Source organism: Macaca fascicularis, chromosome 3, assembly GCF_037993035.2.
Source record: "Macaca fascicularis isolate 582-1 chromosome 3, T2T-MFA8v1.1".
In the NCBI taxonomy this organism is placed as follows: Eukaryota; Metazoa; Chordata; class Mammalia; order Primates; family Cercopithecidae; genus Macaca; species Macaca fascicularis.
The window spans coordinates 15,143,961-15,170,156 of NC_088377.1; the positions used below are offsets into that span (position 1 = coordinate 15,143,961).

The 26,196-nt window shown below is 40.8% G+C and overlaps 1 protein-coding gene across 4 annotated transcripts in view; it reads left to right on the forward strand.

Moving 5' to 3' along the window:
- Positions 1–3,260: 3,260 nt before the first annotated feature.
- The window catches only part of SCAF4 (SR-related CTD associated factor 4), a 66,242-nt gene continuing 43,306 nt past the window's right edge, over positions 3,261–26,196 (forward strand). For all 4 annotated transcript variants that reach the window (XM_005548828.5, XM_005548831.5, XM_005548829.5 and 1 more), the window contains exon 1: positions 3,261–3,716. In XM_005548828.5, coding sequence (XP_005548885.2) covers positions 3,687–3,716 — 30 coding nt within the window. In that variant the 5' untranslated portion in view covers positions 3,261–3,686. The remainder of the gene's footprint in view (positions 3,717–26,196) is intronic.

Below are 26,196 nucleotides of genomic sequence, written 5' to 3' on the forward strand. Positions count from 1 at the left end.
CAACCCACCACCCTCGTCCCACGTCCCCCTTTCCAACTCCAGCTTAAGACTTCATCCTTCCTTGGACAAATCTATTTCCCTGAATCACAAGAGGAAAGCAGACTGTGTATGAATTGGGGAAGGGGGATCCCGTTTGGCTTTGTGGACCCATTTTTAAGTTCTGCCACTCTTCACAGAAACAGGTAGAGACAGGGTGGGAGCACATTGTGTCAGAATAATGCAGACTCTTTTTTTTTTTTTCAGATAACAGCAATACAAGGTAAGAGGTGCTATGGTGGAGTCATAGAAGCATATGGTGGAAGATGCTGAGACTAGCTGAAAGGGGAGTGGGGAAGCTTTTCCGCACAGTGCCTGGCACAAAGTACATGCTCAATACATGATTAGTGAATGAAAAGGCAGTGACATCTCAATATCAACTAGATGTTAAATGGGACCGCCTATATAGAGGAGCAGAGAGGAGTTTTCTATGAGAGCAAAGGCCCAGCCATGTCAATTCCCAGATGCGTCCAGGGAATGACAAAATGTGGGTTGTGCCCTGGCAATAGGCTGGAAACATGGTGTGGGGATCTTGGACAGAATTGGGAGACAGTAGATCTCCAGAAATGCCAAATGCCAAATGCCAAAGGGTAGGAAACAGAGATCTACTCACATCTGTACTTTTACCTTTTTTTTTTTTTTTTTTTTTGAGATGGAGTGTTGCTCCCTTGCCCAGGCTAGAGTGCAGTGGCACCATGTCGGCTCACTGCAACCTCTGCCTCCCGGGTTCAAGCGATTCTCCGGCCTCAGCCTCCAGCATAGCTGGGATTACAGGCACATGCCACCACACCTGGCTAATTTTTTATATTTTTGGTAGAGACCAGGTTTCACCATTTTGGCAAGGCTGGTCTCAAACTCCTGACCTCAAGTGATCTGCCTGCCTTGACCTCCAAAAATGCTGAGATTACAGGCCTGAGCCACTGCACCGGCCTCACGTCTATACTTTCTAATGCAATGTTAGTGATCTTGTGGATGACAGCTGTTACAGAAGCAAGATGGATTTGGAAAATATAATGGTAGTTCAGCTGGAAAATTAAAAAGTAGTGATAGGAAGTGGTAATGAAGTAGAAGATGAGGGGACCCGAAAATAAAATTTGAAATCTACTTTGTTCCTTTAACAAGTAATTAAGAGTACATTACCCTCATCTCAAAACAAAACAACACACAAGCAAACACTCTCACTTCCTCCTACAAGTTTTTTCTGTTGTCTTCACAGCTTGCCTTCACAGCCAAGTTTCTATAAACTTTCTCCTGCCTGCCTTCCCCTCTTTGATACACATCAGTCTAGCTTTTGCCCTCACCACGCCAGCCTACACGCAGGACAAGCTCCCTGCATGTAGCACCCATCAGGCACTTTCCAATTCTTATCTTGCTGGACTTTTACTTCCAGCACCACATAGAGCTGATCACTTCAGAGCTCTTTCTTCACCTCTTCTTACCTCCAACATATCCCTTACATACCTGTGTTCCTGGGCTTTTTCCCCCTATTTCAGCTCCTTCCACCACTAGCTGTGCACTAATGACTCCCAGATTTCTATCATCTCAGCCATCGCTCCTGACTCTGCACGTGTTTATCCAACTGCCTCCTAGACATCCTCACTTATTTGTCCCAGGGACAGCTCAAACTCCACAGGCCCCAGACGGAAATGATCCAGCTGTGTGACCTTGGACACATTAGTTCACTCACTCCCTGAATTATAAAATGAGGGCATTACTAATAGACACCTCACCGAGAAGCCTGTTACGGAGATTAAATGAAACAGTACAGAATAGCTTGTCAGGAGACCCTGGCGCATGGTAAGCGACAAGTGTTAACCATCATCCTGTCTTCCCTCAAACCCACGCCTTCTTCCCCATATATTCCCTACGTTGACTCATAAACCCACCACCCATGTCATTCATCAAGTCAGGCTCTGGGCCTCCTCCTGGACACCCCCTTTATTAACCTCACAATTATTCTGCCTTGGCCCTTCCACTCCACTTCCTAAACATCTGTCCTTCCTTCTCCATCGCCACCACCTTCAGTCCTCATTTTCCCGGGGGGCTAGGGCCATTCTTTCCCTGTCCCCTCTTACTACTTTGCACCATCCTTCTGAGAACACTGCATCCATCACTCCACCTTCCCCTTTCAAGGGCTCCCCTCTGCCTTAAGGGGGCAAAATCCAAACTCTGGAAGAGCAAAGCCTCTTTAGGATCTGGTCTCACTCTCGTCTCTCAGTCCACTTTGCTCCTAAGCTCCAGCTGGTCCTCCTTCGGGGAGGTGATGGTGGCAGTCCTCATCAGGCTCTGTAGGCCTCTCCTCCCTCCAGATGTAGCTCAGGTGCCACTTCCTCTAGGAAGCTTTCCTGGACTTCCTGTCGGAGGCGCATCTTTCTTGTTTCCCAGGGCCTCTGCCGTAACACTAAGCATGCTTTTATAAGTATCTGCTCAGTTGCCTGTCCTCTCCACTAAACTGTGGTGTTTTCAGGCAAAACAATTATCTTTTATTCCCTGTCCCTAACACCAGGCAGCCAGTAGGTACTCAAGGAAAGTGATCAGCATAAACAGTTTTGGCCAAAAATGAAACAACTTGGTTTGAGGAATCAGCGTGAAAGTTAGTGAATCCACTCCTCTCGTGGCACAAGGCTGCACAGGCGTTCCTTAAGGCCTGCGTGGATATCCAGTGCCTGCACGTCTTTCTTGGTGTTTTAGCTCGCGCAGAATTAACCTGCACAACTACAGCGGGCACACAGCTGCACTGGCATTGGCTGAAGCTTTTTTTTCTTTTCCCCAGCAGAGCGCACGAGGGCCTGCAAAGGCACGCCCAGAGGGCCGAGGTTAAATCCTGCGCCCTTTGTTCGCGGCAGCGGAGAGCGAGCGGCTCCATGCCCGCCGCCCCCGCTGGGTGCAGGGCCGGTTAGGGCCGAACATTTCGCACAGACGCACCCGGGAGCACCGCGTCGAGCGGAGCGCGCGTGCGCCAGGTCTTGCTCTAGGTCACCCTCGCAGCCCTAGGATCCCGCGCTCTGCGGCGCCCTCCGCCCGGGCCTGGCCTCGGTGCCAGGCTGTCTCCCCGGCCCGCGGCCGCCGCTGGCGGGAAAGCGCCCGGCGTCCCGGCGTCACGCGCCAGCAGCCAGGCACGCGGGGCGGCGCAGGGCGGGACGAGGCGGGGAGGGGGCGGGGCCAGCGCAACGGGGCGGGGCAGACGCCGGGCACAGGAAGCGCCGGGAGGCCTGAGCCGTCCCAGGGTGCCCCGCGCGGCGTGGACTCGGGCAGCTGCCGCCATCCCGCTGGAGAGAGGGAGAGAGAGGCCCGCCCGCTCGCCGGCCGGGCCAGTGTGAGCCAGTGCGTGAGGGCGCGGGGGGCCGTGTCAGCGAGACGCAGAGCGCAGCCGCCACCACCAAACGGACATGTTGAAGACCGGCGCTGCCGCCGCCTCCTTTTCCTCATCCTGCGAACGGGACTGAGAGGGGGCCCGCCACCTCTTCGCCTCTGCCTCGGCCGCCCGCCTCGCCGCTTCGGCCGCAGCCTCTTCCTGCCCGGGCCTCGGGCTCCGCCGCTCGTCGCCTCCCCCCAGCCACCAGGCCCGGTTGGTTTCCCGGCCCCGCTCCGCCGCGGCGCGAGGTCTATGTGACCGGCGGGCCCGGAACAGCCGCCGCCGCAGCGCGAACATGGACGCCGTCAACGCCTTCAACCAGGAGGTAAGGGGTGCTCGGGGCAGGGGGGTGCCGGGCCTGCTGCGGGAGCCGGGGCCCGTTTCTCCCGCCGCCTGAGGTTTAAAGCTTTGGTCCGGGTGGGGACGCTTCCTGCCCCGGTTCCGGGGCGGCGGGGCCTGCACGGAGCGGGGCCTGTGGCCCGGGAGAGGTCGCGGCGACCACGGGAACTGACCCTGCACCCCTCCCCCCACTGCCCACCCCCGGACGGCGACCTCGGGCTTCCCCTCCTCGCCCCCTTGCGGCCTCCCCTAGCCCAAGTCTGTGCCCGTTCCTCTAACTTGTCCCTTTTTTGGGTCCGGGCGCCCTCGCTGTCTCTTCCGCGAGCCCCGTTGTCGGGTTCGCAGTGCTGGGAGCCCGCAAGGGGCTAAGAAAGAAGCGCGGGCGGGCGCGTGGGGTTGGGGGCGGGGGAACGGGAGCATCTGCCGGTCGTGGGGCTGGCGGAGCGGTGGCTTCAGCTCTCCTGTTGCTCAGGCCGCGGCGCGTCGACGACTGGACTCTGATCCCGGGTCTGGGAGGAGTTGGAGAGGGTGTTCATCCCCCTTCTCCGAGATTCACGCACTTGGGAAATAGGGCTAATAAACGGAGAGGGGGTGGCTCGTTATAATAATTTAAAGTCGTGAACATAACCCTCTTATAGGCTCTATAGCCCCAACGTGACGCCTAAAAAGTTGAATGGGAGAGAAGAGTATTCGCTCCGCCTTAGTCCGCTAGAAGGCTGGCGTTGTCCTCCAGTTCCCTACCCTCGCACCCCCTCCCGAGGTAGTTAATCCTCGGCTCCCTTCTACGAGGACATTTACATGTGAAAACCTCTCCAAACCGGGAACAAAGCTGCCTGCGGCCTTAAAGTTCTCTAGTTGTTTCTCTGATCATTCCAGGTGTTGCTTTTGGAGTGTAGAGTCCATACATCCTATTTGTCAGAATCGATTTGGGAGGAGGAGACTTGGCTATTGATGATTTAAAATGCGGTTACAGAATGGGAACTATTGTCATGGGTTGAGCTGTATTGTCTTCCCTTTCCAAGTACCAAAGATAAAGCAACATTGAAAAATCAAATGTAGTAGTTCGAGATATGTGGATGTGGCATTAAAAACGTGCTGCATCTCACAGATTTTGTAGGTTTACTTGTAACAATTATGGTGCAATAACTTTCCTTTAGATTTGCGGTGCTATAATATATGGGACTCTCCAATTACACTGCAGTTGAGACAATTTATTGCCATATAAGTTACCCTAAAAATGATTTTCTTCAATTGATGGGTAAATAAAATGCCCTAACTGCAGTAGTTGCAGCTGGTAATGGACAGTGTCTTGCAAAAGTTCAGTAGTGATGATTTTCAAAACAATAAAAATAATATGTCCTAGTTTTTGATCGCCAGAGAATTTGTGATAATGCTCCAACTATTTTAGGGTTGGAAGTTGATTGTTTTGTGAAGGTAAAATTCACTGGAATGTTGACTCCAGGCTCCATGAGGGCAGGAAGTCTCTGTTCCTTTCCCGCCTTCTCTCCCAATCAAAACAGGTGCTTTGCAAATAATTGTTGAATGAGAATTAAAACAAATGGCACAACAGTAGTTAAAATATTTCAAGTACATTTTTCTCCCAACAGTGAATGTGTTTTTTAAAATTTTATTTCAGAATCGGAAGAAAGAATGTTTTTGATGAAAGAAGAGGATTTTTAGTTTATTCTTAAGATCAGAAGTATTCTGATTCAGGCGTTATGGAAGTTGACATCAAGCACATTGTTAAGCAAAGTATTTTCTATTAATCCTGAAAAGGCACCATCAGTAATTTTTACTTTGAAAAACCAAAGTTAGGAATGGTATTGATTCCTTGAAAAAGGGAAGTGATATTTGACCTTTTTAAATGTGCAGAATGAGCATTTTCTTATCATTGTTCATTTTCCAGTTCATTTCAGTTCTATTCCTAGTCTTTGTGAACTGCAAAGAATGCCAACTCTCTTCTGCTAAATTAAAACTCTTCTAGAGAAATTAATCTGACTTTAAAATTCATCTTACTGTGCCTACTTGATTTGTAGTGCTTCTCAACTATTTCTCCCCATTCATGAAATGTTCTTGATTCATTCCCCATATAATCTTGAATCTCTCAAATCTGATCTTCACTTAAACTTCTGAGTGCCTGCTCACCTGCACAGCCACGTCCTGAGTACTGTAGGGCTACCAAGCATCTCAGTCACCTAAAAGTCTAATCCAGTAGAGGACATAAGACTTAGACAAATAACTTTAATATGATGTGGTAGAACAGCTTCCTTTGGGATCCTTCCATTGCAGTGTGGCATAGCCATTGGAGATCAGTGAAGGCTTGGGAAGAGGAGCGGGTATCAGTTTTAGGACTTCAGAAGATGTAGGAAGCAGTGATCGAAGGGCAGTAGTGTTGAAAAGTGAGTTATTTTGATTCTGAAGGCTACTGGAAAGTAAGGATGGTAAAGTAGTTTGAGCCTGACAAGTTTCATGTTTGCCTAATGTGTTTGAATTTCATTTTTAGGCTGTAGGTAAACATTGAAGGTTTTAAGCAGTGGGATAATGTAATCAAAACGGTTTCGTTCATAGTTGTATGCATTATAGGAGGCAGAGACTTGGTAGGAAATATAAGTAAAACCTGAACTTGGCAAGTGTATGGTGGGAATGGAGAGTAGAGAAAGGATGTGGGCCAAAGGAATCCATGGACCTTGGCATCTGATAGGTTTATAAGCACCTTTTGTCCCCACATCCTAAGGGCTGAGAGAGTGGTGATACCACTCTCTCAGCCCTTAGGTTAGCCCTTGTGTTAGTGGTGATACCCTAACACAAGTCATCAAAAGCCTACTTAGTAGAGAAGAAATGTGTTTGATTTTTGAACAGGTTGAGTTTGAGTTAATTGTGGAACCATCACATGGAAATTTTTGGCAAGCAGTTGGGCTTACAGGACTTAAACTTGGAAGCAACTAGGAGATAGAGGGAGACATCCAGGAGTTCAGATGGGAAAGGTGGGGGAAAATTGAAAGGGGGAACAAAAGGAATTAATATAAGACCAATGGCATGTCAGGCACTTATATGTACACATGTCTAATTTAATATGTATTCCCACAACCCTGCATAGAGTCCAATTACAGATGAGGAAGCTGATTTTCCAAGAAATTATAATAAATAATAACTCCCCCAAGGGCATATTGCTAGTTAATGGCAGAACTAGGATTTGAACTCGGATCTCTCCACTGAAGATAATATTTTGTATAGTATGAGGGGACTTGGCCACTGAAATGTTTGAGGGCAATGGGATTTGAAATTTAGGGTTGAATGGTGATGGGAGATAAGGAAATAAGAGGTAGCTAGTGTAAAGTAGTCTTTAGAGATTTGGTTTTGAGGGATTAGAGGGAAACGTTGCTTAAGGATGAGGGAAGGAAGGGCAGTTTACAATGTACTAGGCACTGGTGAAAGGCATTACCTTCGTTTATAATATATATAAGGCTTTAGCTTTAGTTAGTAGTGTTGAATCCCTAGTCTCTTAGATGGGAGTAGAGGCTTTAGCATTTTCAAGGAAGGGGGTGTAGAAAAGCATAGTTTACCAGCAAGAGGGGGGATGGCTAACTTGAAGCAAAATTATGGATAAGAGAAATGGGACAAATCAGAAGTGCAGATAAAAGACGTCCATCTCAAAGAAGGAAAGGAAGATAGGAAAGATGAGGTTATTAAAGATACCCATTTAACAGAATATTTGGAGAACTTTTATGGCAAGACATGTATTAAGTGTTGTGAAAGATGAAAAGATGAGTGAAAAACAATCAGTTATCAATTATGGCTAATACTTAGTGGTGTCTGTTGTATAGTTTATACACTTCTGAATTATGAAGAATTTGCTAAAGTTTGTGGAATAGAATAAAGAGTATGGTTTTTGTTGTTGTTTTTTTGTTTTTGTTGTTGTTTTTTGTTTTTTGTTTTTTGTTTTTTTTTTTGAGATGGAGACTCGCTCTATCCCCAGGCTGGAGTGCAGTGGCACAGTCTCAGCTCACTGCAACCTCTGCCTCCTGGGTTCAAGCGATTCTCCTACCTCAGCCTTCCGAGTAGCTGGGACTACAGGAGTATACCACCACGCCCAGCTAATTTTTGTATTTTTAGTAGAGATAGGGTTTCACCATGTTGGCCAGGATGGCCTTGATCTCTTGACCTCGTGTTCCGCCCTCCTGGCCTCCCAAAGTGCTGGGATTACACGCGTGAGCCACTGCGCCCAGCTGAATTGTATTTTTTAACCCATTGACTGTATTTTTAGTGTTTAACCCATCTTGCCTACATCCTGAAGAATTGTATCTTGCCCCTCCCACTTTTTTTTTGCATCATCTGCAGTTTTAAGACATTTAAAGTACAAAAATAGTCCAGGCACAGTGGCATACACCTGTAATTCCAGCACTTTGGGAGGCCAAGGTGGGTGAATCACGAGGTCGGGAGTTAGAGACCAGCCTGGTCAACATGGTGAAACCCTGTCTCTACTAAAAATAGGAAAAATTAGGTGGGCCTCCTGATAGGCGCCTGTAATCCCAGCTACTCGGGAGGCTGAGGTAGGGGAATCGCTTGAACCCTGGAGGCGGAGGTTGCAGTGAACCAAGATTGGGCCACTGCACTCCAGCTCGGGCAACAGTACGAGAGTCCATCTCAAAAAAAAGTACAAAAATAGTGCAGAGAAAATAAAACAGTTAAGAATATACAGTTGTTACTATTTTGTGTTTTTAATTTAAAAATAAAATATAAAGTCTTCCTTTCATCCTCACTCCAACCCCAACTCTCCTCCCACTTGCAGGAGAGACAATCAGATAATTTAGTATTAATCTCTGTGGTCCATAAACAATATGTAATATTCTGTGTTTGATACTGGAGTGTAGTGGCACCAGCACGGCTTACTGCAGCTTTGACCTGCTTTTTTTTGTTTGCTCAAATATTAATACTATTAAGATTTAGTTAACATTTTGCTGACAGGCTGAAATGAACTTTTCAAGCATGTCTCTTTGTACACATGTGTAGGAATTTCTGTGGGACAGCTATTCTCAAACTTTTTGGTTTTAGACCCATTTATTTGTTTTATGAGACAGTGTCTGGCTCTGTGGCCCAGACTAGAGGGCAGTGGCACGAACTCCACCCATTGCAACCTTCACCTCCTGGGCTCAAACTATCCTCCTGTCTCAGCCTCCCAAGTAGCTGGGACTACAAACCTCTGCCACCATGCCTGGCTGATTTTTCTATTTTTTCTGTAGACATGGGGTTTGCTTTGTTGCCCAAGCTGGTCTCGAGCCTCTGAGCTCAAGTGATTAGCCCACCTTAGCCTCCTAAAAGTGCTGGAATAATAGGCATAAGCCACCACGCCTGGCTAGATCCTTTTAAATTCTTAAAAGTTAAGGGCCAGAGAGAGCTTTTGTATCTATTGGTTATTATATTTATTGATATTTACCATATTAGAAATTTAAACTGAGAAATGTGTTTATTAATTTACTAAAAATAACAATAAACTTATTACAATATGTTAGCAGAAATAACATTTTTAATGAGAAAAGTAACGTTTCTAAAACAAATTAGTAAGAGTCACATCATTTTACATTTTTGCACATCTCATTTAAACTTTGGTTTAATAAAACCTGGATCCTCGTTCCAGTTTTTCATTCAGTCTGTTGCAATAACACACATCAGGTAGCCTCTGGAATATACTGCTACATACTTCTGAGAAAACGAACAAAAAGGCAAGAAATATCTTAGTATTCATATGAAAACAGTTCTGATGAAAAGGACTCAGACCTCTCAAAGATCCTTAGATTCCTTTTTGAGAACTGCAGTGCTGAGATGCTATGCATATAATGCTACTTTGCAGTATAGAAAAAAATGCGAGTACTTGTATATTCATGGTTATCTTTAAAGTTGGACATAAATTAAGCTTTACGAATACTTAATGTACGAATTGACATTGGTACACTTATCGTGTTGGGCTGTCAGTCATGTTGTTCTGAAGGAAGAGTTGAGTTTTGCATCTTAGTGGGGAGCTTGCTACTTCTTATTCTCACTGCAAATTGTTCTGTATGACTATTGTTGATTACTAGGGATGATTGTTTTCTAGAATTTAGTTCATCTGATGGGGATACCTTATTAAGTATTTTTTTTAACCTGTAGTATTAATGTTTGGGGTTCAATCATTTCTGAGATGTTTATGTAAAGACATATAAATAGAGGGGTCAAAGTTCTTTACTGTATGGAAAAGATGTAGAGAACCAGGTCGATTATTGGCAGTAGAGTTGGAGATTTCCCTTGCCAAAGTTGACCATGTTGTGCTGTTATCCCAGGAGTTTTTGAATGTTGAAAGTTGGTTATACATAGTTTTCTTTCTCTACTTTCTTTACCCAGGGAATTCTTAGTCTCTGACAAGGGTATTGGTCTGGCTTTATAGTGATTGCAATAAAGTGATTCTTCAGAGCTTTCTGTAGTGGGATTTATCATTGATGTTCTTGTTGTAAGTATTTCCTTCCCTAGTCTATCGTTTTGTCTGTATTTTGTTTCCGAAAAAATTACATAAACACCTAAGGAATTGATTCAGAGAACAATTAGAATAATGGAAAGGTTGGTTTCTAAACCTTGTGAAACAGAATTCGGGTTAAAACTGTACCTACTAGAGAGATGACACAATTGTTAGTGTTTTTTTGGGGTTTTTTTGTTTGTTTTGTTTACCACATAGGAAGCCACTATAAAAATTGTAGGTTGTTCTGTGTCATGGAGCACAAGCAAACATAATTTACTTCAGAATTCAAAGTAACTTTTCTGTATATATCTGCACACATTCAAATCTCATTTGAAATACACCTTGATAACTTAGTAGGGAAAAAAATGTTACGTAAGTAATGAACCTTTACTGTTATTCATAACATTTGTTGAGACAATATGCCAAATCCTTTTTTAGCACACTTCGGAGCAACAGCATACAACTTTCATAAGCTGAAAACTACACTTTGTTGTCAGGTATATAGCAGAATAAGCAGCTTACCTATTAACAGTTCAAAATTTTGGTAACATTGGTTATTTATTAGTATTATGTTTCTGTCAAACCACAGAAAATAGAGGTGGGTAATAGTTAAATTTGCATTAGAATAGTCCTTACCAGAATCTGTTGAGAGCTTAGGAGAGACATGTCTACATTTCTGTGTTACTATTAAGTGTAATTAATACTGTGCTGCTGTGATTTTGAGAACTACAAGAGATTTTACAAACAATATTATAATTTATTATACCCGATCGCCTTCAATCCTGTTCAATATTTGCATGGTTTTTTTGATTACATTTCATTGCTGAGTAGTTTGAGCTTTTTATTGGTGCTTTTGAAGACATAGATAAGTATACAGAAACTGATATTCCAGTAAAGTGCACTATACCAGATTAGTAAATTCAGGAAGAAAACCAATGTAACTCAGGAGTGGAGTTAAGAATTAGAAGCCTGGGTTTTTACTAGGGGGTAGAGGAGAACAGCAGGGCTCAGTGAAAGGTGGATGGCCATCCAAATACCTCTTGAAAGTTATAATTTATGCTTGGATAATTGGTGATTCTTGGTATAAATCCGTGTGGGTCAGTGATCCCAGTTGGAAGAGACCAGAGAGCAGTGGTGTAGCTAGCATATTTGACATCCAGAGCAGACTTTTTTTAAACACACCCTTTTTTGTGTAGCAAAATTGTTTTCAGAAATAATCATGAAATGAATAATGGAAATGGCCAGAAAGGAAACTTGAACTGTATGTGCGCATGCACACACACCCACCACACACATACTACATATAAATCATACCAGACTTTTAAATTGTGTTAATATATGTTTTTTGAAATAGTGGAAAAACTTATCTGCATACTGATATGTCACAACAATGAATACGAATATTACAGTTTTTTTTTGTTTTTGTTTTGTTGTTGAGGCGGAGTATTGCTCGTCACCCAGGCTGGAGTGCAGTGGCACGATCTCGGCACATTGCAACCTCCATTTCCTGGGTTCAAGCAGTTCTCCTGCCTCAGCCCTGCCTAGTAGCTGAAATTACAGGCACACGCTACCAGGCCCAGCCAATTTTTGCATTTTTAGTAGGGACGGTGTTTCACCATGTTGGCCATGCTGGCCAGTTTCTTTAAAAGTCTTAGGCAGATTTGTCAGTGACTGTTAAAATTGATGTTCACATATTTGTGTTCAGTAGACAGTTACAACCAGATTTATTCATCTGTTTTCACCCACAGTTAAGAGCACTTTTAATTAATTTTAATTACAAAATGTTGTATATACAGCAACACATACACAAATAGGAAGTTTTCAACATAACACTGTGTTTGGCAGTGATTTATAAGCACACTTCACAATAAATTCTAGAAATCACAATACTATCCACGTATTTTTTTCAGCATTGAGTGTAATGACTTTCTTGTTTTTTAGATGGAATCTTCCTCTCCCCCAGACTGGAGTACAGTGGCACAATCTCAGCTCACTGCAACCTCCTCCTCCTGGGTTCAAGTGGTTTCCGTGCCTCAGCCTCCTGAGTAGCTGGGATTATAGGCACGTGCCACCACACCTGGCTAATTTTTGTATTTTTAGTAGAGACGGGATTTCACCATGTTAGTCAGGCTGGGTCTTGAACTCCTGACCTCATGATCCACCTGCCTCAGCCTCCCAAAGTGCTGGAATTACAGGCGTGAGCCACCACACCCGGCCTTGAGTGTAATAACTTTGAAATGCCGTAGTCAAAATTTTACTGAAATAGTTATCACCTAAAAATTCAATGTAAATGTCTATTATATTTGATAACCACTTTTGATATTCACGTACAAGGAAATACAGCTTCCTTGTACTTTGTTCCTTAGTGATAGCATCTCTATGATTCTTGTTCATGGGTTTTCACTTTTAAAGTTTTATTATATTTATCTTTATATTTGTTTGAGGCTGATTCTGGTTGGTTGTAAATATTTATGCCAGAAAAAATACATCTCAGGAAAGAAAAATTGGACACAGCTATAATTTTGAATATACTATTTAAACATAGGAATATATATAGGTACAATAGGATTGGAGTCATGCTGAGCCTGAGGGGAGCTGAAGCAATCCTGAACCTTTTTGTACTTACCCTCCAAATGAACAGGTATATCAAATCTGCAAAAACTGACTATATAACTGGAGGATTTCCTAATAAACTTCCAATTAAGATGGATTGCTTATTAAAGGGTATGTAATAAAAATGTGCAGATTTGATATTTATATGTTGTTAAAACTCAGCAGTAACCACAGCAACCCCTTAAGAGTATTGCCAAAATATTTTGGGGGTGATATATTTTATCCCTGGTGTTATTTAGAATTGCCTGTGCTCAGGCCAGGCGTGGTGGCTCACGCCTGTAATCCCAGCACTTTGGGAGACCAAACATTGAGAAACCCTCTCTGTACTAAAAATAAAGAATTAACTGGGTGTGGTAGCTTATGCCTGTAATCCCAGCTACTCAGGAGGTAGGAGAATCGCTTGAACCCGGAAGGTGGAGGTTGCAAGGAGCCTCAGATCATGCCATTGCACTTCAGCCTGGGCTGGGCAACAGAGCAAGATTCCATTAAAAAAAAAAAAAAATTGTTCGTGCTTGATGGTAATAAAAGAACAAAATCAAAGTCTTGCTATGTTATTTAGTCTTGATAGTTCACCCACTTACTGCCTGCACCTGGGTGGACTGCTCCCCTTGCCTCACTCTAGGTATGCAGTTGCATTAAAGCGCAATAGTTGACCAATCCACTAGTCTATGAAGTCTCCCTCTGCGATATGCCCAATATATCTTAATGCATTCTATCATGAGTGTTCCTCTGTATTTCCTCCTTTTGACTTTCAGTTAAAGTAGAATTTTAATACCCTGCTTAAAGGAAACCTTTAGTACCAAAAATTACTGATATCCCTTTTAAACCCTTTAAGAAATATATAACAGTCTTTAAACTTTAATGGCCATATGTGACTTAGTTTACCTTAATTAAGAGATGCTGAATGATAAATCACTTTAGATAGGGCAGCCAAGTTTGGGGATCAGTTGAAATAAGTACAGATAGGGATATATTTTATAAAGCAAACCTGTAGAGATGGAAAATAGATTATTGGCTGGCAGAGAGCAAAAGGAGCAATGGAGAGTGACTGGTAATGGGGATGGGATTTGTTTTGGTGGTGATGAAAATACTCTATAAAGTATTGATGGGTGCACAACTCTTGAATGTACCAAAAACCACTGAACTGTACATTTTAAATGGATGGGTTTTATGGTATGTGATTTATATTGCAAAGCTGTTGTAAAATACACAAAAAATGTCAGGTTGTATCATAACCATTTTGTTGTTTACTTGCCTTACCTAATTTTCTATCAAGATGAAAACAGTATCCAGTAGCCTCTGCATGGCTCTGTAAATTATTTTGTTGATCCCGAATCCTAAGTTTGTTCAAAGGATAGGTTTAGTTTTGACATACTATTTTAAGGAGTAGTCCAGTAGGAACAGTTCACGGGAAGGACAAAAAGAATCCTGCATTTGCCCATTAAATAACCAGGTGCTGGCTAATGAGTTAGGTGTTGTGTACATGTCTTTGCATTCTTTCCATTTTAAAGGTAAGGAAACTAGAGAAGTTTGGTGAATGGTCTGAGGTCACACAGTGTGAAAGTAACAGTTCTGAGATTTGACTCAGTTCTTTTCAGAGCCCATCTGAGTCTAGTCCACAGTCCCACATGGCTGCTGTGAAGTTTTTGAGCAGTGAATCCTTATCTAATGGACTATTTATATGGCGAGAACACTAAGTGAACAGCTTTTGTACATCTGAAGCATGGTAGCAAGTGATAACTATCAAAATAATGTATACTTTTGAAAGGACTTGTCACAGTTTAAGAATAACAAGGTTTGGTTAAGTTTTTGAGGCACCCACAGTAATGCAGTAAATGTAATCAGCGTTTAAAACTGAAGGTGTCTATTCTTTTAACCAGTTTATACTCAATTAAAAATTTTAACTCATTAAGGATTTTATAAATGCTAAGATTAAAATTGTTTTCCAATTAAATGATTTTATATCCTGGAATTAATTTTTATTTCTTGTATTGATGACTAGGAAGAAGTGTTTAATTCACAGAAGTTCATTAGTGAGACACAATAAATGTGATGTTTAAATATGGCACCTGTGCTGCTAAAGTAGAGCAAAGGCATGGATAAAAAACATTTGGCATTTCCTAAAATCACCTCCTGACCTGTCTTTCAAGCTAGTGAAAAGGAAGAAGTTGTGGATTGATTTGGGAAGTACATTTGGAAAATGACCTAATGTGATAAGCTGGAACCAGTAGGGTTAAAAGCCCTGGTGAGGTATACAGCCTTGATTCAAAAAGTGGAAAGTCTGAGTGAAGGGTAGACCCTGGGAAATTTAAGGGAGGCAGTGTAAAATTAAGAATACATGGCCGGGCACAGTGGCTCACACCTGTAATCCCAGCACTTTGAGGGCCGAGAAGGGCGGATCACCTGAGTTCAGGAGTTCGAGACCAACCTGACCAACATGGAGAAACCCCGTCTCTACTAAAAATACAAAATTAGCCGGGCATGGTGTCACATGCCTGTAATCCCAGCTACTTGGGAAGCTGAGGTGGGAGAATCACTTAGACCCACGAGGAGAGGAGGCTGTGGTGAGCCGAAATCGCGCCATTGCATTCCAGCCTGGACAACAAGAGCGAAATTCCGTCTTAAAAAAAAAAAAAAATACATTAGGGCATACTTTATAGAATAAGTCTTCAGAAATTAACTATTAATACTTAGAAAATTAGTTCTGCCGGGAGTAAATGATAATAGAATAAAGGTTCGATGATACAATTAAATAGTGAAAAATAATGCAGATGAAGTTTAAACCATTGTCTATTATATTCTGTTTTTTCTTTTCCTTTTTTTTTGAGACAGAGTTTTGTTCTTGTTACCCAGGCTGGAGTGCAATGGCGCAATCTTGGCTCCCCGCAGTCTCCACTTCCCGGGTTCAAGTGATTCTCCTGGCTTAGCCTCCTGAGTAGCTGGGATTACAAGCGTGTGCCACCATACCTGGCTAATTTTGTATATTTAGTAAAGATGGGGTTTCTCCATGTTGGTCAGGCTGGTCTCAAACTCCCAACCTCAGGTGATCCGCCCACCTCGGCCTCCCAAAGTGCTGAGATTACAGGTGTGAGCCACTGTTCCTGGCCTATATTCTGTTTTCTTAATGTTCTTAGTGCACATAGAAATATAAGTAGTTAACCTATAAATGATGTTATATTTATTATTAAATGTAATTTAGCAGTTCCATGTGTTTATTTGGTAAAACATTTCTTTAAATTCTGGAATAGAAGAAAAGTCAACAAGATTGTGGGAGAATATGGTATAGTAAAATTTAGGAAGAAGTAAGTATGAAAATTTTTTTAACCCTTTGAATTTGAATATTATGTGCAGTTTTGTTGCTTATGAAAGTACCTGGTTTGGAATCTCTTGAAATCTGAAGAGTAAATTTTATGCAGAAGTAGTTGGAACTGTTTTGTAATGTTTACATTCAAACAAGACTCTGCTCAGTCGGAGCAGGAAAATGGTATTGCATCTTTCCCCTATTTGTTTTAAAAAGCTTTTCGGGGCAGAATGAGGTGGCTCAGGCCTGTAATCCCAGCACTTTAGGAGGCTGAGACTGGCAGATCCCTTGAGGCCAGGAGTTTGAAACCATCCTGGCTAACATGGCAAAACCCCATCTGTACCTAAAAAAAAAAACTTTGTAAATTTTCTCTACCTTAGGAGTATTTCATATTGACAATGCCAAATTTATCTTGTTTTCACACCTTCCTCTAAGCAAGTGGAAAAGTGGTTACATGTTTAGGTTTCAAAAGGTTTGAGTCTGTGACAAGCAAATGAAATTTATATGGGAGTAAGCTATATATCAGTAATTAAAGGGACACTTTCTTTAATGAAGATGTTTTAAAAAATATATAGGCCAGGCGCAGTGGCTCACGCCTGTAATCCCAGCACTTTGGGAGGCTGAGGCGGGCGGAGCACCTGAGGTCAGGCATTTGAGACCAGCCTGACTAACATGGAGAAACCCCATCTCTACTAAAAATACAAAAAAATTAGCCGGGCATGGTGGCACATACCTGTAATCCCAGCTACTCGGGAGGCTGAGGCAGGAGAATCACTTGAATCTGGGAGGCGTAAGTTGCCGTGAGCCGAGATCGCGCCATTGCACTCCAGCCTGGGCAACGAGAGTGAAACTGTCTCAAAAGTGTGTGTGTGTGTGTGTGTAGCAGCAATTTCCCAGATTTTTTTTTTTTTTTTTGGCACAGTCATTTTATCCACAGGGCTTCAGTTATTGTAAGGATATGTGTTGGGAGGGGTGTTTTTTAATTTAATTTTTTTATTTAAACATTTAGTAATTTTGAAAGGCTTTATTAAAGATTTGCAAGTTACTGATTTAAACATAGTAGTAACTCAGCTTCAAAGACAAGATTTACTCTGGACAAGTTATGTGATGATGGTGATTCTATATAACCATGTTCCTTTATCACTTAGTTATATTTATAATCAAAAGTTGAACAAAGATGTATCTCAAACGGATACAAATTAAAGTTGATTTTTAAATCCATGAATTTAATTTTTTTATTTAAAAACTAATGCAAGTTAGATAAATTTAAATTAGAAAATAAAATAATCCCCTCAAACACCGTTAACATTTTTTTTTTTTTTTTTTTTGAGACGGAGTCTCGCTCTGTCGCCCAGGCTGGAGTGCAGTGGCCTGATCTCAGCTCACTGCAAGCTCCGCCTCCCGGGTTCACGCCATTCTCCTGCCTCAGCCTCCCGAGTAGCTGGGACTACAGGCGCCCGCCACCTCGCCCGGCTAGTTTTTTGTAGTTTTAGTAGAGACGGGGTTTCACTGTGTTCACCAGGATGGTCTCGATCTCCTGACCTCGTGATCCACCCGTCTCGGCCTCCCAAAGTGCTGGGATTACAGGCTTGAGCCACCGCGCCCGGCCAACACCGTTAACATTTTAAGAGTATTTCCTTTGTCTTTTTTTCTCCTCCACTTGTGTTTGGAAATTTTTATATAGTTACCAGATCTTTTTAATAGCATGAAGTTCTCTATGAGAATATCTAATAATTACCTTACATAAATTTCTAGAAGTAGAATTACTGGTTTGAAAGGTATGGACATTTTTTAGTCCTTGTTTTACAGTTTTAAATTTCTCTTCGGAATTAAAACTCATCCATTAGGTCTCACCAGCCCAGTACTCTTTTTGCTTTATGCTAATCCACATGCATGTCCATTAGATAATTGAAGAATTTTATCTCCTTGTGTTAATTTGTACTTTGATTATTGATTGGTATGGTTGAACACTTTTTCCTGTGTTTGTTAATTAGATATTGGGATTTTCTTTGTTAAATGAGTTGCTTGTGTACATTTTTCAGTTTCATTGTATCTCTTACTGTGTGTGTGTACTGTTGATTATCTCATACACATTAACTTATGCACAGTATTCTGCTGTCAGGTAGAGTGACATAGTAGTACTTGTTTAACATGTGATTGGATTTCTTTCCTCGCCCCGTTATATTACCTGGTATTAAAAAAGTATTAACCCAGACACACATTTGGTAAATTATATATTAAAGGCATAAGATGAAATACCAAGAAAAGGACTGTACATGATCCCTTACCTAGTTGTTCTAGCAGTAGTGTTTTATGGAGTTGTCTTCAGGTTTAAATTAGATGGATAAAGCATCTTTATAGGAAAGATAATTTTAAAACTTTTTAAAAATTATCTTTTGTTAAGAAATTTAACATGTACTTTGTTATACAGTGTTTATATGTTGCTAATAAACATAAAAGTTGTGTGGATTTAACTGTCTGGTTTAAGACAGTGTCTTTGATTTATTAAGTTGAGAATGAAAGAGGAGGAAAGACTGTAGAATTAAATGCTTTGATATTTGCATCTAACAGGAAGGAGATTTGAATACTAGCCTGTCGTTGTAAGTATATATATATTTATTTTAGGAAACATTTCCATTTTTTCTTTAAATTCAACTTTACATAGTAATAGGAGCTTAAGGGAAAATTGCTGTGTCATCTTGGAGGTCATACTACCAAAGGAAGGAATACTGGAAATAATCAGTGTAATCCATTACAAAGTAAATTTAGGAAAATACATTTTTTAAAGTTTAGGTTTCGAAAAGAAAGGGATAAATACCCCATTGAGAAAGATTCAGAAAGAAATATTGCTTGAGAGATTTAAGTTTTTAAAAAAAAAGATTTAGGTTAGTATATAGTCTTCTAATTCTTACTGCCTTGACAACTTTATTTCAAAAAGTAGGAAAAAGCATACTTTAGAAATTGTAGACTCTGTGCCAGTTTACTTTTGTCTGCCAGTTTTTATTAATTTTTGGAAATTGCTAGTCACTAAGAGCCAGAACAGATTGACTAACAATTTATAACAGACTAAACTAAACATTTTTCATTTGTAAAGTATGTCTAGTGAAAACTATATACCAAATATTTCAGAAAGGTATTGGATATGATTGCATTATGAATGAATTAGAAAAATATGGGCAGGATGACAGTATTGCTAAGTGGATTGTAGCTGACTGGTTATAAATACCCAAGGAATATCAGTTAACGTCATCTTTCAAATAGGTCCTATTTTAATTTTTAGAAAACATTGACTTGGAGGAAAGCATACAGAATGAGTTCATGAAGTTTACAATCTGATTGGAATAGCTGGAGCTACATCAAGTAGCAGAAAATGACTTCTGGACTTCCTAAAGAGGTTGAACGGTCTGTTAGAAACCAACACAAAGTCAACGTAAAGATCTAGTTTTGATGGGAATCCCAGTGAAAGCAGCCTGAGGATTTCAGTTGATTACAAATTGGAGTTAATGAATTAAACCCTATTTTTTTAAGGTAATAAATAATGTCCCCTTCTCCAAAGATGTTCATAATCTAATTCCTAAAACCTGTAAGTATGTTACCTTACAAGGCAAAAGAGACAGGGGATGTGAATAAGGTTAAGGATGTTGATGGGTTAATTATCCTGGATTATTTGGGTGGGCCCAATGTAATCATAAGGGTCCTTATACTAGAGAGGTAGGAGTCAAAGAAGGAAGTAAAACAACAGAAGAGATAGAAGGAGAAGACGCTATACCGCTGGCTCTGAAGATGGAAGAAGAGGCCATGAGCCAAAAGAATGTAGGCACCCTGTAGAAGTTAGAATAGGCAAGAAATAGATTCTTCCCTAGAGCCTCTACAAGGAATGTCGCCTTGCTGATGCTAGTGAGATTCTGACCTTGAAAGTGTAATTTGTGTTGCTCTAAGCCAGTAAATTTGTGGTAATTTCTTACTACAGAAATAGGAAACTAATAAAAAAGCCAATTCACAATGCAGGACTACATCCGGACCCTGTCCATTTGAGGATACTATACTTAAAGGGAATTAACCAGGATCATCTTATCATTTGGCTAATAGAGAGGAAATACTAGTTATCTTCACATTGTTTTGCTCCATTTACTGAGCACTTATGTGTTAGTTACTGGGCTAAGAGATTTATATACATTATCCTGTTTAATCCTAACAATGTGATGAGGTGAGCCAGTTAATCCCTGTTTTTCAGATTTTAAAAAGTCTTGAAGTTTAGAAAGGTTGACTAAACTTGTTAAGGTTTATGCCATTGGTAAATAGCAGAGTACCCATGTTACTTTGACTAATCCCTAAACATTGTGAATTCTGCAGGTATCACAGGCCAGATAGCCTTGTTCTTCCTTATCTTCACTTGAAACTCTTTACTGGTATTAGGGATCAGGATGAATTATTCTTCATATTTTTTAGAGGATTTTGTGTCTCAGGCTTCTATATGTCATGTATCCGGGCCGTGGCATGTTTAGACGTTTTCATGGTCATTCTGCTAGTGACAGAGCAAAGTGCCAAACTCGTATCTACTGCTAACAAGCAGCATGTTTTTCCACTATGTTTATCCCTTCTAAAGAAGTCTTGTATTTGGAGGGGCTGTTGTTATTTTTATGCAGGAGGATTTCATGGTTTTCTCTGGCTGCTCTGACACTTTTTATTCGTTCACAGATAACATTAATTGTGAATACAGGCTATAATGTTGGGGGAGCTCTGCACCTAGTGATGTTTATTGAATACTTGTCCTCTGCCGGGTGACATAGTCCAAATCATTCATTTCATATACAGAAACTCATTTCGTTCTAACTGAAACTGATACGTATCAAGCAGACATCGGTATATCCTTTTTACAAATGAGGACATTATGGCTTAAAGAAATTAATTTGCCCAGAATCATCTGCATGTCCAGACCCAGATTCAAAAACCAAATCTTTCTCACTCTCTATAGAATACCACAATTTCTGGTTTTTCTCACTAGTAGATTTCGTTGGAATTATATTAAATCTTGTGGCTTTCAGATATATAAAGCTAATAGCTTTTTTTCCTGAGGTTTGTTGACTGAAATTGGATGTTGGTCGTAAGTAACTGAATTATCTTTGAATCTCTTGTCTACTCTGTGTATAATACTTATGTGTATCTAAACTTGATTGAAAAACATGAAGTTTTTTTCTGACATGGCAGTGCTTCTTTCCCCTACCCTCCCCCCGTTTGTCCATGAGAAATTTATTAATGGTTTGAAGGAACCTACACATTTTTGAAAGGTGACTAGCAGTTAGTTTGGGCCTTATTTTCCTCATTTCTAAAAACAAAATAATTTTTCCCTGGGCTGTTGTCCTTCATATTTTTTGACCACAATACACACAGTAGGAATTATATAATTCATTCATGGATCTCAACCCACAGTTTGAAAAACACTGCTCTGGATTAACTCCAGGATTCTATCTTTTTCTCAAAAAAATTACATGTAGTGGTAATACTCATTAATGTCTGTTTTGTATTTACTCTGTGCTAGGTGTTGCTCTAAGTGCTTTTGTATGTATTGTTTGTATTTAATTCTTAGACTTCACTAATTAAGTAGGGAGTACTATTATCCCCATTTTACAGATGGTGAAATAAATTCTCATAGGTAGCAAGTGGTAGAGCCAAGATTTCTCAGGCAGTTGATTATTGAGCCCGTGCACTTAACCATTATTCTAACAAATTATTGTGGAAAATCAGTGATTTTCTGATTGATCGGAAAATCAGTCAAAATCTTAGATCACCACAAGATAATATGCTTCTCTTGAGAGATTCCTCAAACAATATTGGTGACCATGACAATTAACTCTTTTATTTAAGATTAATAAATTGCAACTTTGCTTTAGACACAAGTAAGGACTCAGTAATCATTTACAACTAACAAGTTCATTCTGTTTTAGAATGAGAAAAATATACCATGTGTAAATGTGAAATAAAACAGATATAACAATGAGCAATATAATTGATTTTAATTAAGGGAAACAAAAGTCAAGGATCAGTATATGTGAGAGGGGGTAGGAGTTAGAGACCAAGCCATTTATTAAGCGCTGGTTATTTTAGGTGCTTTCATTTCATTTCATGCTATTAACAGTTTTATAAAGAAGACCATCAGTGTTTATTTTAAAAATGGGAGAATCAGGCCGGGCACAGTAGCTCAAACGCCTGTAATCCCAGCACTTTGGGAGGCTGAGGCGGGTAGATCACCTGAAGTCAGGAGTTCGAGACCAGCTTGGCCAACATGGTAAAAACCCCGTCTCTGCTAAAAATACAAAAATTAGCCGGGCATGGTGGCAGGCGCCTGTAATCCCAGCTTACTTGGGAGACTGAGGCAGGAGAGTCGCTTGAACCCGGGAGGTGGAGGTTACAGTGAGCCGAGATCGCGCCATTGCACTCCAGCCTGGGGGACAATAGCGAGACTTCATCTCAAAAAAAAAAAAAAAAAATCAGGCTGGACACGCCTGTAATGCCAGCGCTTTGGGAGGCGGAGGTGGGCAGATCACATGAGGCCAGGAGTTAAAGACCAGCCTGGGCAACAAGGCGAAACCCCATCTCTACTAAAAATGCAAAAATTAGCTGGGTGTGGTGGTGCAAGTCTGTAATCCCAGCTACTCAGGAGGCTGAGGCAGGAGAATCGCTTGAACCCGGGAGGCAAAGGTTGCAGTGAGCCAAGATCCCGCCACTGCACTCCAGTGTGGGAGACAGTGAGACTTTAAAAAAAAAAAAAGCAACAAACAAATGGGAGAATTAAACTCAGCAGAACTGGCAACAGTAGAGGGCCCATGTCTTACCTGGAAATATTTGGATGAGTCAATATTCAGAAATAGGAATTTATGAACGTATAACATGCTGGCTATTTAAAGCTGTCCCTCATGCCCTAAGATAAAATTGACCTCTAAAACCTAAAAACAGTGTATTGATCTTTAGTCTTGAGAAATTGAAATTTGATCATCTAAATAAATTATGCTGACACTTCCTCCTAAGTCACCACATTCAATAGTGTAGGGTCTTTTAAAGCATCAAAAAATTGACACTATTTTAGTAATTTATATCGCCTCTAACTTGTTGCTTGGGTGGGCACATCACTTTATACCTCTGGCCACTTAATTTTTTTAATTAAAAAGTTCTTGGGTTCAACTCCATAACAATTATATGTTAGCATATTACTTTCTAGTTTGGGTCTACATTGCAATTTTTTCCCACTTAACGTAACTGTACAGTCCTTTTTATCTTTACTATCTGTACACTATTTTTCTGGGCTAATATATTTGAAATAATTTTGTTATTGTTGGGTACTAGTTAAAAGAATTAGAGTTTTGGGAAATGGTTGATTACAGATTGAATTATGCCACTTAATTAACTTTATATCTGAGCAGACTGTTGAGCCTCAGTGCTGTCATCTGTAAAATGGAATTATAACGTCTGCCTTACCATAAAGGCTGATACTATTTCTGTCAAAATGGACAGTGTCAGTGTGCATGCTTACCAGGAAAGTATATCAATTTATATCCTTTATGTCAAAGTACATCAGCATAATTTCTGGATTTCTGTATCTGTCGAGTGAAGGCATTGCTGTAGGTATCAGAGAACTCTTTTGTCTCGCAAAAGGTGGAGACTGTTTGATGAATTTGCGCATTAAATAAGTCAATAAAATATTAACAGCATTCATTGAGTGTTAAAAGGTGATTTTGCACACCTCCAAATTTGAAAAATCTGTATTTGCCTGTAGTGTTTTTCTTCATAAATTGTATCAAATGCAAATGCACAGCTTGAAATTTTAAGAAAAATTTTGGTAAAGGAGACTAAAAGTAATCTGAAAAGAAACTTCTTTGGTGGGGTGGCACATGCCTGTAGTTCCAGCTGCTGGGGAGGCTGAGATGGGAGGATCACTTGAACTCCCGAGTTAAAAGAAAGAAAGAAAGAAACAGAAAGAAAGAGAGAGAGAGAACTGATGGAAACTTTATAATGCTAACAAGTAAGAAGTAAGTAAGGGTGCTCACTTATAAAAAAGCCTTGAAACATAGTCCTGTCTCCTTCTCAGCTTGCCACTTACTAAGCTCTCAGATATTTGTTGAATTAATGAAAAATGAACCAAAAATGCATTTCTGCTTCCTTGCCTGCCACTCATTCCTTAACCAGTTGGAATTTGGAATCGCTTCCAAAAACTGATGTCACTTGCATTCACCTAATTGCCAAACTAAATGAACAAGATTTGCTTTGCATCCTGATGAACCTCTTGTAGCATTTGGCTATGCCAGATGTCTTTAATTTCTGGGATTCTACTTTGTCCTGGTGTTCATTTTTGCAGGTTTTTTCTCTGCTACATTGAAATTTTTGGTATATATGTTGTTCTTCTGTTTTGTGATTTTTTTGTTTGGTTTTTGTTTTTGTTTTCGGAGACAGAGTCTTGCTCTGTATCCTAGGCTGGAGTGCAGTGGCACCATCTTGGCTCACTGCAACCTTTGCCGCCTAAGTTCAAGATTCTCATGCCTCAGCGTCCTGAGTAGCTGGGACACTACAGGCACGTGCCGCCACGCCCAATTAATTTTTGTGTTTTTAGTAGGGATGGGGTTTCACCATGTTGGCCAGGCCGGTCTCAAACTCCTGACCTCAGGTGATCCGCCCGCCTCGGCCTCCCAAAGTGCTGGCATTACAGTTGTGAACCACTGCACCAGCCTGGTATGTATGTTCTTGGCTCCGTTCTTACTCCAGGCTCCTTCTAACCCATCCTCATAGTTCTATAACCTTTCAGTTTCTAGCCTGGATCTCTTCTACATTCAAGATTCCTTTCTGTGCCTGGATATTTAGTAGGCATCCCAAATTAAATTCAGTATGTTTCATTGTTATCCCTGAATCCAAACAGTATACAGGCAGGCACAAAGGCCTTCCTGGATTTTTTTTTTTCCCACCTGTATTCCCTATCATAGTTGATGGTCTCTGCACAAATTTAGTCTGTATGCAGCATTGTATCGGGTATGGGTATGTTTTTAGGGAGTGTGAACTTTAGAATCAGAAAATTTTAGTTCAGATCGTGGCTTAGGCATCATCTAAAACAGATGTAACCCTTTTTGAGTATTATCTCAAAACAGGTATAACAGATCTGCCTTAGTTAACATGATTAAGTAAAAAGTACATGTCATATCACTTAAACTCATTGCTGCCTGATAACCACTCAAATGTTGGTTTCCTCTTCTCTTTCCAAATAATATTTTCTTTATGGAATGTAATAATACTCTGCAACTGTTTCAGATTATGGTATCTGACGGTTCTCTTGCTGGTCTTTTGCCTGAATGATGGTTATACTGTTATGTGGTATAGTCTTTAACTTTTTAAATACATTATGATAATTTAAGTGGAGACTATGGAGTGTTTCCTTAGAAGCTACGCTAGTCTGTCTTGTGTGTTCATTTAGGTGTTAATTTAGTGAGTCGCTTACTGCTGAAATGATAAAGAAGTGCTTTTTGGAGGGATTAGATGAATATTAGTTCTGGCTTAGGCTTCCTTAAAATTTACTCTTAAGCTTTCAATGACCAGAGAAGTCGTTCTTACTGTTGCTCATTTCTTTTTTTTTTTTTTTGACAGTTTCAGTACCAATGAGTCTTTGTTTATTCATTGTATTTTCCCAGGGAAAGGAGAAGGGAAGGGAAAACAGTGAGTTTGTATGTTACAAAATCATTAGAAAATGGGAAAGGAAGTACCTGGTTCAGCAAAATCAACCATCAAATAGATGCCCACCCCCCCAGTGATGGGGAAACCAGTGCCCAGTGGGCCTCTGTCTCCTACAGTTCAGGAATGAGGAGAAGGGATCAGGAAAAGAACAGATAGGTAAAGGCTTTCTTACCCACCCTCCTCATAGAGATTTCACACAAAGCTTTGATTTGTAGCAGTAAACAGGGAGTCACATTTGTTCATCTCCTATAAAATAATCTTGTGGCTACTTTGACATAAATTTCTTGTACCTGCATGAAAGTTCCAGGCTGCCTTGGATACACATTTAGATTCCTTTTCTTGGCCTCCTGACCA